At 42.7% G+C, this 15724-nt stretch overlaps 1 protein-coding gene across 1 annotated transcript in view; it reads right to left on the bottom strand.

Annotated features, from left to right (window-relative positions):
- The window catches only part of LOC308313802 (polypeptide N-acetylgalactosaminyltransferase 18-like), a 123859-nt gene that overhangs the window by 34076 nt on the left and 74059 nt on the right, over nucleotides 1–15724 (bottom strand). The window contains exons 6-8 of the mRNA XM_080761129.1: nucleotides 15239–15353; nucleotides 7063–7248; nucleotides 2232–2369 (exon numbers count right to left, since the gene is read on the bottom strand). Of these exons, the coding sequence (XP_080617255.1) occupies nucleotides 2232–2369; nucleotides 7063–7248; nucleotides 15239–15353 (439 nt within the window). The remainder of the gene's footprint in view (nucleotides 1–2231; nucleotides 2370–7062; nucleotides 7249–15238; nucleotides 15354–15724) is intronic.

The raw sequence follows: 15724 nt of genomic DNA, 5'->3' as shown, positions 1-15724 counted from the left end.
GCACACAATTACCTTCAGTGTTAATGGAAAAGTTACACTATTGTGGAACATAAAGACTTAGAAAAGATGCTTAAAGGACCACTTCACCACTTTTCAACCTATCTTCATATACAGTAAGAGGTCCTCACTAATAATCATGATAAAATGGCACGATTTTTTCCTACTCAGTCTGTGTCTCATAGGAGGGCTGTGGGCAGTTTAGAAACCGTCTTTCAGTGACATCATCATTAGGCAGATTATTTTTTAAACAAGATTTTTTTTTACAAAAATGTTTACATTTTCTTTATCGTGAGAACGATGGCTTCCATTTTCGCATTGCAACTTTTCAGGACTAGAAAGCCTGCAGTTTTCATTAGCTTGTATTCCCCATTTCCCCATCGTTAATAGGTTAGGTCCTCAATACTGAGGACCTATGAAGATAGGTTGAAAAGCAACATCGCAAGGGAGCCAACGACACGTGGAACTAGAATCGAGTTTCTAGTTTCACCCATTGGTTCCACAACTAACATTTGAAAGTTATGTCATTGTTCAGTTTGACCGCACTCAGTCAAACAGTATCAACTCTAGTCGTACGTAGGCTGTGTTCAAATAACTTTTAAAAAGTGACACCACTGAATTCTGGGAAATAATTATATAGTTTCCTCCAACTTGGCTCCAAGAATGGCACAGTCTCAGTGCTCCCGATTGAAGCAGTGACATTTTTAGTGGCAAGTACAAACTTGTGCAAGCTATACCTACTTACTTTCTATGCCTGTCTTTAGAATTGATTTTGCAACTGTCGTTGAAGACCTCATGAATATAACATTGAGTTCTCTTTTATGGTTGAACGACAGGCATGGAGAGCAGAGAAGAGGAGGACTCACAAGTAAATACCAGAGGGAGAGAGAAAACCACCAAGCTTCCCTGTGTGAATCACTGATAGCATATTGATTCTTTCCTAAATGTAGAGCCATGTTCAGTGGTTCAGTCGATCTGAGGGTAAGAATTCAGAAAATATGAAAATGTTTCCCTTGGAAAAAATAATTAATTATTAAGTAATTCTTGGAGGTTTACTTTCTTGGCCCACTGGCTGAATTTGATGCTGATTGGTGTATAGCGTCTTTTGAGATTAGCCAAGGACAGTGAGACACAGAAATGTGGGATGTGTTACATCATACATACGATGAATGAACGTCTCTTCTAGATGGCTCACCCCCCGTAGGCACCACACCATAAAAGTGGAACAACTCCAGTAACTGAAAATAAATGAAAAGCACCTGGAAGTGCAAATTCTGCCTGCACCAAAATATCTTGTTCTATGTCTCTCCATGAGATATGTGACCCCATTACCTAATGCTGCTCGTGACAGTGACCTTGGTAAAGTTCCACCTATCCATCCTCAATTTTGACGTCGATTCTTTGATCCCTTTGCCTTTTTTCCCCCCTTCTATTGCCACCTCAATAAGCACACTTCGCCTTTTGGTAAACTAATAACAGTGCCTTAATTGTTCTTATGGCATTTAATAATTGATTTGAATAGTCCTCAATTCTTTATGTTCAACGTGGAGAAGCATCTAGACTGTTCCTCCCACAAAGGCGATCGAGCTAGTTTGGCACCCAGGCTATGGAATGACCTCCCCCTACCAACTGAAATATGTGGCCTCTGTGGACCTTTTCAAAAGACTTTTAAAGACCCACCTTCTCAGACAGGCCTTTGTAACTTAGTCCTGTACTGATTTCTTGATTTACAGCATCGCCATTCTGTTTTCTGTCTCCTTTGCTTCATTGTTTTATTGTTATTGTATTGCTTTTGTTTATTATATTTAATTTAGAAGCCATTTTTTTAAAGAATGGGCCTCAGATCAAAATGGGTTAAGTGAGGATGGAGTACAGGAATCTGTGTTTCTGGCAACTTTGTGTCGCAAACTTTTATTTTTCTCTTTCACTCGTTTCTGTGGATCCTCAGATGGGAAGAGTTCTACGACTAGCACATTTGAGACCTGGGAACAAATGTCTTCTAAAATCCTGACTGTTTTCTTGAAAAAGCAGTTTTTCTATGTCAGTCGTTCTCAAACACTTTCATGTCACTTTTCACAATTCTTCAAAAATAGCAGACCTACAAGCTTCATCCAGCGCGGCACCGATCTGCCACTAAAATCGATACTAAAACGTATACGTCACAAAAGCATTCTGACAACTGACGAGCGATACAAATTAAGTACTACAGGTGGAAATGAAGTTAGAGAACTCACCACTCCGTAAGCGATGGTGTCACTGTAAGACCTGAGCTCAGGGTAGATGTTGGTGAGGAACCAGCTGAATGGTCGGCAGTTGAGTCTAGCGCGCAGGGCCTTTCTCTCAGAGATGTCGCCGATGTCTATACCCGAGTTCTAGAGAAGGGAAAGCACGCACACACACACACACACACACACACACACACACACACACACACACACACACACACACACACACACACACACACACACACACACACACACACACACACACACACACACACACACACACACACACACACACACACACACACACACACACACACACACACACACACACACTATTGGGGCCAGTGACGTATCCAGGAATTACGTTTTGGGCAGACAAGATGTGTTAATTGTCGTCTCCCCGCGCACAATCGTAGCACTAAAGGTTTTCAAAGAGATATACCTGCCAGACCAGTAGTATACAAAGGCTGAAAGGCATGCATTTACATTCTAATGGGTGATTGAGGGTCGCGCTGCGGCTCTACAGCGACGGCCAATCAGCTGTCCTTTAATAGTTCTCAGGTCTTGTTTTTGTCCTCTTTTTTTTCTCATTGTATGAATTTTGGCCAGGCCAGAAATGGATTTGGACAGGCGGACGCCTGCCCTCGCCTTATTGTAGATACGCCTCTGATTGGGGCGACTGTGGCTCAGGAGGTAGAGCAGGTCGTCCAATGATCCTTGGGTCGGCGGTTCAAATCCCGGCTCCTCTTGTCCACATGTCGAAGTGTCCTTGGACAAGACACTGAACCCCACCTTGCCCCCAGTGGTTGCCACCATTGGTGTGTGAATGTGGGAAGTGAGGACGATGGCATTGACTGTTTGCCGCTTCACCTCACAATGTATGAATGAATGGACCATTGTAAAGCGCTTTGAGTAAGCACGTAGTGCATAGAAAAGCGCTATAAAAACCCAGAGATAGGTTTTACAAAGAAGCATGCACCACTGTGCATTGGCTGTGTGATGCCACCCATTTAAGACTGAGATCATGACAATTGCACCAGATAATCAGAAACTTCAGATCACAACTTGGATCTTTATCACAATCACTGTAAAATCACTGTTTTGTTACAATCTTACCTTGAATAAACTATCACTTGTGCTTTTTCCTAATGCAAATTATACAAGTTCCATTTATGAACCTATTTCAGCACATCCTTCAGTGAGAACAACCCACAGACTCTACGTCACTGTGCGGTTGTGCGGCGCACCGTGTTATGAAACAGTTACGACAGTTATGAAACAGCGTGAGTGCATTGTTAGCCTGTAGGTCAGCTATTTTTGTCAAAGTGTTTTGGTGTACAGGGGGAAAAGGAGAGGACCGATGACCAGTCCAGTCCCCTGGGAGACCAAGGTCAAGTAGACTAATGGAGCAGGGGAGGAACTACAGTACAATGTCAGATTAAATGGGACATACTACAGTACTGGAACTAAACTCCTTAAATTACCGGAATTCACTGTTGAACTCTGTGTAGACCAGAGAGTGGATGCTCTATACAAGAATAGAGACCCTGGTGGCTGAAATGCAAGGCTTGGAAAATTGCGTCTCTGAATTTGAGAAGAAATTAAGCATGCCTTAAAGGGACACTTCACCCTTTTTGCAAAAAGATATATGTTAATGACGTTTAGAAGCTTTAGAACACTTTCCTGGGGGTCTTTATGTGTGTAATATGTGGTTTTAGATATTTTAGATTGTAGCAGTGAGCCTGTTGTCTCTGATGTCATGGACACTGGGCTCACTTCCTTCCTGGACTACATATTGTCTCAGTAAGACAGCTCTCCCCCCTATCCACAAGGAGGAGCAGTGCACCAAATAATTATGGGAATTGTAGTCCAGGAAGGTAGTGAGACCAGTGTCCATGACATCAGAGACAACAGGCTCACTGCTACAATCTAAAATATCTAAAACCACATATTACACACAAAAATACCCCCAGGAAAGTGATCTAAAGCTTCTAAACGTCATTAACATATGTTTTTTTGCAAAAAGGGTGAAGTGTCCCTTTAAGACTATATATATATAGATAAGGATCAGCATGAAAACTGACACTGTCAAAAACTAATTTCGATTAGATCGTTTCCTGGAGACTACCTGTACCTGGATAATAGTCGATAATATACAGTACAAGCTTGGCTATAAAAGCGTGTGACACCGGCACACAACAAAGTACATATCGCCCATATTGCTTAACCCATTCTGACCTGAGATCAGATTCATACGAGGTTTCTGCACTGGACACACGCCGGTCTGATTAACCCATTCTGACCTGAGATCAGATTCTAAAAATGTCAGTCGTTCTTCGATTTTTCAATAAATAGCAGACCTACAAGCTCGTAGCTTGAGCTTGTAGATCTGCTATTTTTCAATAGCTAAAGCATAACGTAATGCTTACACCAAAAGGGGTTCCCAGTCAGAATGGGTTAAGGAAGAGGATTTGAAAGAATGCACCGCATTATAGGCCAAATAAAGACAAGCTAAATATCCTCAGGCTATCATATTTAAGCTATATCATTATCAGGAGAAATTGCAGATCCTGAAACTGTCCAGAGGGGTGTAATTTCAGAGTGGTGAGTCTAAAACGGTGTCTCAACCAATCAGAAGGTCTGCAGGTGAATGCAATCATTCAAATGTATTCCTAAGCATCTATCTATTTTTTGTCATAATAATATGTCCATATTATTATGACCACGGATATGCTCTAAAAGTGTGTAAAACCTATTTTTAATTTTCCATTAAACATGGAACTGTGGACCGATTAACACAGATTTCTCAGTCATTTTGAAATGTGAAATGTGGCCGTTCCTCGCTGTTGCTTTCTTCCTCCTCAGTCCTCATTTACATATGTTGTAAATCTTTGATGGGAAACAGTGGAGATGGGGCTGGCTGGCTGGCTGGGTGAGTGGGTGGACAGGGGAGGGGCACTTTGAACATTTGTTGGACAATCTGATAGATCAATAGATGAGCTGCCTGCCTGCATGCCTGCCTGCCCTTTCTATTCTTCTATTTCTGTCTCTTTAGCTCTCCCACCTTTTAGTTATTCCATCCTTTATATAAAGTTATCCCTTTTTGGATACTGGTAGGTTTGTAATGTGAAATGAATTAATGGAAATAAACAAAAAAATGTAGTCGTTGAAGGAATTCCACCCAACACTCACATGTGAGTTAGTTGTCACTGCTGTTGTAACGTACCCTACTGGCTCACCTGCCAGTGAGGAGCCCCCACCGGGAGGACGTAACACCTCCGTTGTACTCCTCCCGTTTAACATTCCTCATTGTGAGGCACTGCCCCAGCCCCCTGTAGCAGTACGTGGCCTAATTGTGTTTGTATAGATGCTCGGTCAAACCGTAGTGGATGGAAAACCCAGACTCCATGGTGGTCAAAAATACATTTACAACAGCGCCAACCGAGTGTCATAATTTCTTCCTTATCGGAGCTGAATCAATGTAGACACACTAAAAGCCTTTCACAGGCAGCAGGATGCAGGTACAGTAGGCCTTTGTTGAAGTGAATGACCACAGCATAGGTACAATGTTACCATGTTCACATCACGCCTGAAAGGATCTTCTATTATTTAACACCGGCTGCTGGGTTAGAGTGGGTTTCTATGACATTTTGAAAAATACTAATAAACATATCTTTTTTTTAAAGCCATTTTCAAAACAGGCTTACACAGTGCTCCTCCTACGACTGACCTCTCAGCTTCCCTATAACATCTCAAAAGTAAGGACTGACCATTCTTCCTTTTTCTTCTTCTTAAAACCGTCAACAGACTCAGAAAGCATTTTTCATTCGGCAGAGGCAGGGGCAGGGCATTCCACAGTGTGGGAGGCTGGGGGGAGCCACCACTGCAAAAGGCCAAGTTCCCCCTGAGTTTGGTCGCAGGTTATCACCAGAAGGCCCTTGTATCGTCAGATGACCTGACATTTAGCTCTGCGTGGTGCAGTTCAAAATATAAAGTGGGGCCGAGCTCATATGTAATGTATTATAGGTTATTAAATTAAAAAAGGAAAATCAATTCTGGATTTAATGGGCAGCCAGTGAAGTGAAGCCAACACCGGTGTTATAATATAACGCATTCGTGCAGAATGTAGCCCGCACCACAGAGCACGTACTGTATACAGTATTATGTGCTCTGCGGTGTGGCGACTACAAATTGTAGTCGATGAATAGAGGAACGTCTCAGGGTAGTGTATAGAGTCCTGTAGGAGCCGTAATGTGTTGCATTCTAATGTGCTATTATGATTGACGTGTAAGGTATGTCACTTTAATGGGCACTGCTTAGGTAGTGGGCGTGTCACGGGGGCTGGGGCGCTGCCACTCTAGTTTTCATGGCGTTACCTGTCACTTGGGTGAGGGAAGTTGGATAGAGAGAGGAGGTGAGCGTGGGAGAAGACAATTCTGTTGACCGCATCAATCGCACCTTTTATTCACCTTAACAACTACGTTCAGTTATATCTAAAGCCTGGGAACTGTTGTGACTTACATTACGTGTGGTGACAAGAATAAACGGTAAAACCTACAGCTGGAATGGACCTGAATTCATTGCGTGCGCGTCATACAAGCGTCTCTTTACTCTCATGTTTAGCTCCTCGCGGCGGCCTATGAACCGCCGTAATAAGTCCGTTACAGTATAGTCGTGACGGAGAGAGACAAAAGCATGTATAATTCTTTCCAGGTCTTGAGAAGTAAGGATATATAGGTTAGATTTTTGGAACGAATGCACGCACGCACGCACACAATTTAGTGGACATTTTGGTCAGAGGACGTAAACACATGAACACAGTGGGCTCTCTCTCTCTCACCTGCTGTGGAACATTCCAGGCCATGTACACGTGGCTCTTGTACGAGTCCATCCAGACCTCGGCCGCTCTCAGAGCGTTGCGACGCACATGCGCCGTGAGGTTCTCCGTGTAGGGCTTGTGTGCACGTTCAATGTGGGCTATCCTGGAACAGGGCAGGACCTCTACACTGCCCCCACACTGCCACACCTGGAATTACACCACGCACACGCGAGCACACACAAACACGCGAACACACACACACACACACACCCACACACACACACACACACACACACACACACACACACACACACACGTGTGAATACAAAACATGTGTACATCTTTGACTAATCTGTTCATTTCCTTATCACTTGTCCAATAATAACATGACATTCTGTGAGATGCCAGACGAATGGGATGAATCATTAAAGTCAGGGTCTGGCATGGCTTAGTGTACGCAGGCCTAGAGAGGGAACACATTTCTGATGGGATACAGTAGGGGTGCATCCTGAAATCTAATCAGGATATGAGCAGTATTTTGACAATAGAAACGACAACAAATCCCAAACAAATCCTCTGAATCATTATAATAAGAATTGACGACTAGTGTGTGTGTGTGTGTGTGTGTGTGTGTGTGTGTGTGTGTGTGTGTGTGTGTGTGTGTGTGTGTGTGCGTGCGCGTGCTTTTCTCAGTGTATGCATGTTTTTCATAATACATTATACAAGACAATACCAGAACAAGATAGTGAAAAGCAACAGACATGAACACACTCCAGATAGACACAACCTACCAAAACAAATGGTGATATTCCTTATAGGAAGCATAACATGGCTGTTATGGTAATAACCTTTGTATGCCCCTTTGCCATGGTAATGCATCATTAGTATTTTCTTAACTGCAACAATCCAAATGACCACTTCAAAGTGGGGGGAAAAAACAGTTCTCTCCATTCCAGCTACTGTGGTGCTTTCACTGTGTGCGCAATATAATCCCCCATACGCCAGCTTGCCGCCTCCTCTCGTTCTAATCTAAAGGGAAAAGCTACTGCGTAGCACAGCGGCACAAAAGACAACGGTACTGTAAGCAGACAGCAGTGGCCTGTTGCCCAGCAGGAGCAGAAATTACAGCCAAGTTTTTAGATAAGTCACACTTCCCTGAGAAATATCTCAACGAGGATTTACTACATATGGCTAGAGCATATAAGGAGTTATTCTTGGAGTATTAAAGGCTTTGTCAGAGCATTTGTGTGTGTGTGCTGGGAGTGATAGACTGAAACGAGGGCTGGGGGGGCGGGGGGGGGGGGGGGTCGACGACATAATCTGAGCCTTCTTGTCATTCACTGCTTCCCTCTTCATATCAGAACAACAGCCCTGGGATAATAAAGGGTCATGCTGAAACTATTATCTGGCAAACATCACGGAGCAGCCACTGTTGCAGCCTTCACTATGAGGTAACTGTGGCTGGTATGTTTGGCTTGCGGCATGCTCTGTGCATATACTACTGTATGTGAGAGAGGACAAACTGAGAGAAAGAGAAAATCACACCCATGTGAAGTGAGTGGTGGGAACAAGGGCGCGGTCAGGGTGCCGGCCCGGTTCCGGCGAGCCGCCCTGCGTCCGAAACGGTTGGGAAATGACAGAGTTACCGTGTGGGGGTCCCCAGGTGGTGTGTGTGTGTGTGTGTGTGTGTGTGTGTGTGTGTGTGTGTGTGTGCGTGCTCACGTGGTCATAAACACTTTTAAAAGTTTTAATTCGAAAATGAGAAGTGAAGGACAATAATAACTGTAAATTATAAAACACGTTGAAGGAGACCGCCCGCTGCGATAAAAGGCAACGAGCGTTGACTGGGCCCCATGATGAAGATCATTGATAATTTAGCCAAGACCATAACAAATAGGCCCACATCCTGTTCTTTTGATATCCTTCCCAGACGTTTCCAGGAGTCCTGCAGCTAGTTTGTCCTTTTATTTTTTATCGTTAGCAAATCCTCTCACATCTGGCACTGTCCTCGATCATTTAAACTAAAGTCTGTAATTGTGCAACTGCTTCTCAAAAAATCCTCACTAGATCACAGTACCCTGAACAACTTTCATCTCATCTCCAAACTTCTGGCCTAGATTCTTCAAAAACGTACTTGCAAAACAAGTAATTTCATTTGCGACCGGAAATGTTTTCTTTGGAACTGGCTTTAGTTTAGTAGTGTGCACTGCTCAATCAACTCTGTATCCACATAAGTCATTTAGCAGTGCGTGTGGACTAATTAGGCTACATGCATGATCACAACGTGTTGTACTTGGAAGCTGCGTCCTACCTTAAAGGAGTTTTTTTATTTGGAACATAAGACTACAAGAGGTGATCCATACCACCACGGCCTGTCTGTGACGTGTCTGTGTTGTGCATGCAGGCGCACGCCTGTGTCACCGAGTCTCTCACCGTCCGTCAGGCACTCTAGACTCCTCGAGTCCTCGACAACTGATTACCTGTGCAACATACAGTACACAATGTCAGACCACATACTGTACTGTACTCCCCAGAGCAGAGCATATAAGCGAATGAATGGGCGGATCCGGGAAGAGATAATAAGCCTCCTGACTTCCATGAACTGTCGCTGCGCTGGATATATAAATTGAAGGGTCTGTGATGAAGAGTAACTAATCCGATACATGACAATCTATTTGTGTCCTATTCTGAATTTAGTCTGTGTATTGTTGTGCTTAAATATTGCATATTGTGTACACATTCTGTGCCTGTTGTATTTTTGTATATTTAAACCTGTCATATTTATTATTATTGTGATATTGGAAATTGGATAATTGGTTTGGGCTTAGGTGGCATTAGTCACCACCCATCGTTAGAGCCAATCAGTTGTACCCCTTCCTGTATAAAGGTGCACACCCATTCCCTGTCACACTATTCCTGAAGAAGATACTAGTGATCGAAACGTTGAATCAAATAAACCAGTGGAGCTGAGTTTTCATACCGGTGTTGCGGACTCTACTTTTCCCTCTAACTAACCCATACCCACATATTGGGTGGAATATTGAACAGCATAAATTTGGAAAAGGGAAAGAAACAGCTTCCTCACTCCCTGCCCTGGCCCTGCATACTGCAGTGTAATATGTCAATGTTCCTCATCGGTAAGAGGACGTAAACACATGAACACATGTGGGGCTCTCTCAATCCATCTGTTCAGATCCATTGAACAACTTATTGATTCTATTGTGTTATTATTTGAATATCTTACGATATATATTTTTGAGTTCATTCTCACTTTTATGTTCTTTACTTCCTTTATTGTATTTATTTTTTTGTGGAATTACAGGTTTATCCTCAACAGAGATGTGCAGCCTGAATCAGATTTGTCTGTTGCTGCAACTGCAAGGCCTATTGACACACGCACGCGCACACACACACACACACACACACACACACACACACACACACACACACACACACACACACACACACACACACACACACACACACACACACACACACACACACACACACACACACACACACACACACACACACACACACACACACACACACACACACACACACACACACACACACACACACACACACACACACACACACACACACACACACACACACACACACACACACACACACACACACACACACACACACACACACACACACACACACACACACACGGCTCATTACGCATTCTGATATGGAATTCCCAAATTGAGTAAATTGGAATTTGCTCCGTTATCATAAACCCCGGCGGGCGACTGCTTAGTGGCGGTGTGTGTCCCATTTCCAGTGCTTGAGTTTAAGTGCAGCCTGAAAAGAGAGACAGACAGCTGGAGGCAACATCTGGTCTGGGTCGTAAAAACACACCACGGAGGGTCACCAGGGTGATGAAATGTACTCCTTCAGAGGAGATGTGCTCATGGTCTGCTACTAGTGCTGATTTTGACAGCGAATGTTAATTTAGTTTTAGTCATAGTCTTTTAATTAAAATTCCATTAAGTTTTAGGTTATATTTTAGCCATCTGAAAATGTTTTTAAGTCTCAGTCTAGTTTTAGTCAAACTAAATCTACAGTTGATTAAGTCTACTAAAATGTATTTTGGCGGGCCTTGATGGCGTCGTAATGACTGATTTTAGACTTAGTTGCATGCTGAAAATAGCAGATCTACAAGCTCACAACGTGTGATCTTGCGATGTGTTTTGAGCTTGTAGATCGGCAATTTTCAGGATGCAACCAAGGATAAAAATACTTTATTGTTATACTGGATCTCTTCTCTAGTCTAGTTTTTATTTGTGGATGAAATTGTCAATAAAATATCATCGGTGCTTAGTTTTTATTTAGTTTCCTTGGTGATAAAAGGTAGTCGATTTAGTTGACGACATCAACACTGTCTGCTACTTGTGCTGTGCTGCAAGAGGTCAAACTCCTCTCCTCTGCTTGAGTCCACAACAGATTTCTACAGTAGTTTGGAGAGAGAGATTGAGAATGAGCGAGGGGTCTTCTGAAGTGTAATGACAATAACCTCTGCCTCTACCAGAGATGGAGTTACATGGAAGGTTGCCACCATGCTCAAAGTAAGGGAAACAGCTGTAACTTGTAATCCCATAATACCTATAACTGCAGAGATTTCAAGCCCCGTCAGTCATATACCACGTAAAGGGCTGCCACGTATCTGTAAAGGACAGATACGTGGCAGTTTTCAAAGTTTTGTCCATTTAAACTAACTTTAAACCAATTATCAGTTATCACACATGCACTGTAACCCTGAACTTATCTAGACATAGAGGGCTGTATTTTGCGTGTCTTAAGGACCAGGTCTTATTCCCTAACTTGAGTAAACTAAAGACCTGGAGGCGTGATCAATGCTCTTTGGCCACTCAGAATAGCCAAAGAGCATTGATCACGCCTCCTTTAGTTTACTCAAGTTAGGGAATAAGACCTGGTACTTAAGACACGCAAAATACAGCCCAGAGAATGCAAATGTCTGAATCAGTAGAATTGGACATGCAACTGGCTTTACCCTGCCTACCATCTCCCTCCTACAAAGTCTGTGTAATATCTAACTAACTAACAACAGAATGTGTGAATAGACCAGGTATCTATTGAATTCACAGGCAGAGCTCTCTGCCTGTGAATTGTGTGTTGATGTTTCTAAGGGACTTAGAAGGAAGTGGAAGAAAACAAACGATTTGAAAGGAGCCTCCCTGAGGAGCTTGTAGCGAGGACACACAAGTAGTAGATCCTTTACTTACAGTATGTGTTCTATTTAGTTACTGGATACAGCTTGATAGGATCTAAACTCTATACGCTCTCTGGGAGATGGGATACAAAAGCCACAACACTCGTCCGTGAGTGAGAAGACAAAACCTTTAATGTGTTCGGATTTATTTTTGTTTTTTGAATGACCAATCTGTGGTATGTTAATGTGTATGTTAATAGAAAATAGCACATCTGCAGTGCTTGGAGGTGGTCTCGCTTCTCTTCCACTGAGGTAATAGTACACGTACCGGTAGTACACCTTTCACGGAAGTGTGGTAATAATCTGGTATCTCATGCAGGTAATAGTACACCTACTAGTACACCTTTCACGGAAGTGTGGTAATAATCTGGTATCTCATGCAGGTAATAGTACACCTACTAGTACACCTTTCACAGAAGTGTGGTAGTAATCTGGTCTCTCATGCAGGTAATAGTACACCTAGTACACCTTTCACAGAAGTGTGGTAGTAATCTGGTCTCTCATGCAGGTAATAGTACACCTACTAGTACACCTTTCACAGAAGTGTGGTAATAATCTGGTATCTCATGCAGGTAATAGTACACCTACTAGTACACCTTTCACAGAAGTGTGGTAGTAATCTGGTCTCTCATGCAGGTAATAGTACACCTACTAGTACACCTTTCACAGAAGTGTGGTAGTAATCTGGTCTCTCATGCAGGTAATAGTACACCTACTAGTACACCTTTCACAGAAGTGTGGTAGTAATCTGGTCTCTCATGCAGGTAATAGTACACCTACTAGTACACCTTTCACAGAAGTGTGGTAGTAATCTGGTCTCTCATGCAGGAGACCCAGGTTTGAATCCTGGGTAGGACATGAAAACTCACAGATTGCAGCTTTAAAGAGAGAAGAGATACTGAAATTCGCTATACTGTTTAAGTGTAGATCACTGAGAAACAGTTTAAGCGGTTCATTCACTTATTAGTAGTTGCAAGTTTCTACATTAGTCCATTAAGACCTGAGGCCGACTCTACAAAATGTCTTCCAAATACCAACAGTTTTCTGAAAAACCTATGTTGCTACAGTATATGAGTGGTGCTCAAACCTTTTCATGTCTCGTTTCAGGGACCTAAAGCAAAGATTTGAGTTAAAATGTTCGCTTGTATTCAAAGATTTGCACAAATGTTCACGATTAATTTTTTTTTAAATTTAAAATAGCAGATCTACGGTTAAAGTGGTCTAAACTGTAACAACTATTGTAAATGACAAGTGAATGTTTATAAACTGTCCGTTACTGCACGGCAGGTTTTCTCTGTTCTCTAATAAAACAATTAAAACAAGTTTGCTCAGTCTTAAAATGAAGTATGAGCTTGAGGGAAGGGCAAAGATTTTGAGCCTGACCGACCCATCCTGAACCCAATGGGTTGGATACAGCTTCAATTACAGTTGGACGGGTAATCAAACCTCTGCTTCACCAATGCTGACGGCACTATGAGCCTGACTCAGCGGTTTCCATTGGATTGTCTACTCCGCTGTGTGCTCTCTGTTGCATCTCAAAGGGTTTCCAAATAGAGGATTGCCAAGAGGTTCTGATAGTTTGAGGTCAGACACACTGCATCTCAAATACTAACCGAGTTCCTACGCAGCAGAGTGATGATTTACAAAGCAAACTTTTTTGTTTGTTACTCCAAGCAAAGTTTTCACCACGTCTGTCTTTCCCATTAATGTTTGAGATAACAGGACAGCTCCTAGCGCACATCCTGCTTACACCATGGGTATTACAAGATTAAAACTAAGGAAAGTTAGTTCATATTTGGGGACATTTTGTGTTGAAATGAAAATGTGAGTAAGTGCCAACTTTATGCCAGCACTATCAACAGTTTTTTATTCCCACAGCTGATTCAGCTACAGTATCTTGGCTTTCCACACTTCCTAGGATGCCAAACAAAAAAAACAGTACCCACATAAACACTGTTTTACTACAGTAGCTCCATACTTTATGTTCCAATATATTCTTTTCAGATAGATTTAGCATTTCACACAAATGTGTATAAGCTATGACGCAGGCATGAAGTTTCACTAGTGTTGCTATGGTGACAACTAAGTGGAGTGCTGATGTGGAATGGTGATAGGGCAGCTCTACCAGAACCACATGAATCTGAATACAGTTTTCACCCAGGCCATGGTATAATGAAGTAGTGGCTTAAATGCCTTAAATGCCCATAGCCATGGTATAAGTAAATTATTATGCAAATTATTAGCAACAACATTCACACTTTTACTCTACTACGTCTAACCCACAGGACCGGATTAAGACTTTGCCGTGCCCGGGGTTAGGACTAGGCTCAGTGCAAAGAAACCCACCCCCCACACCTCCCCGACACAAAACACCAGCTCGGAAGCAAACACGTTTCAGGACCATAGACAGCGCCCTGCTTTAACCAGACACAAGCAGTATGTGTGGGTCATACATGTGTGAGTCACACAAGTCATAATAGTATATTATACAATAATGAACTAACTAATACCGTCACTGTCTGTGTCAGGAGGAAACCAATAGGTCCAGAAATGCGTGTGCGTTCAAAGTCTCAGGCCGATTGGTACCGATCGGTACTACACGGACAAGACAGACTGAAAATACAATCTCCCGCACCAGGCTATTTCGACCTGGCAGAGGTAATTAATGTTATTACCTTCTGCTGCGTTTACCTGTGAAAAGGCCCTATAACCTACCCCGCCTGCAAACGCATAGACACCCCAGCAGCAGGGAGTCTGTCAGTGGGGAGCGTTGGCTGATGAATGAATATCAACATCCTAATACATCCTAATACTGGGGGGTCAAATTATGACAGGCTGTCAAAAAATACTTTGTTTGAAATAGACGCACATGCTTTTCCCCACTTGACTATAGTGGGACAGTGTTACTGTAGTATGGCTGCTGTTAAAGGTTTCAGCTGTTTCAGAACAACTTACCCTGATGCCCAGCTCCACATTCTCTCCTCCATAAATCTCCATGCCTTCGTCCAGCAAGCCAATCTCCTCAAAGTACTTCCTGTCTACCACGAAGCAGCCAATCAGAGCTGGACTCCTACAGGGTCAAGAACAGAAGAGACACAGCTGGAGTGAAGCCAAACTCTCTCTGTGCGTGCGCACATGCACACGCATGCACAGTCTTGCGCACACGCAACAAAAAAGTATCTCCACATTAAATATCAGTTCTTTGTTCTTTATTCTGCTTTTGAAATATGGTGCATATTTCATGTCGTACACATAAGAAACCATTCATGATGAAAGTGCAAGGCACAAATTAATATGGAATACTTTGCGCTCTTATCATCGTACAGCATACTGTACATCATCTCATTCCGGCCAAACACAATTTGCATCCTCACCTTCATCATCAATGTTTGTGTTTATTGTCCATTCAAGTCAATGGCATTTTAATGTTTGTGTAGGACA

This window comes from Protomyctophum bolini (assembly GCF_963924005.1).
Source record: "Protomyctophum bolini genome assembly, chromosome: 4".
Taxonomy (NCBI): Eukaryota; Metazoa; Chordata; class Actinopteri; order Myctophiformes; family Myctophidae; genus Protomyctophum; species Protomyctophum bolini.
Note: the sequence above shows the minus strand (reverse complement) of the source record. Positions and strands in the feature narration are given on the sequence as shown.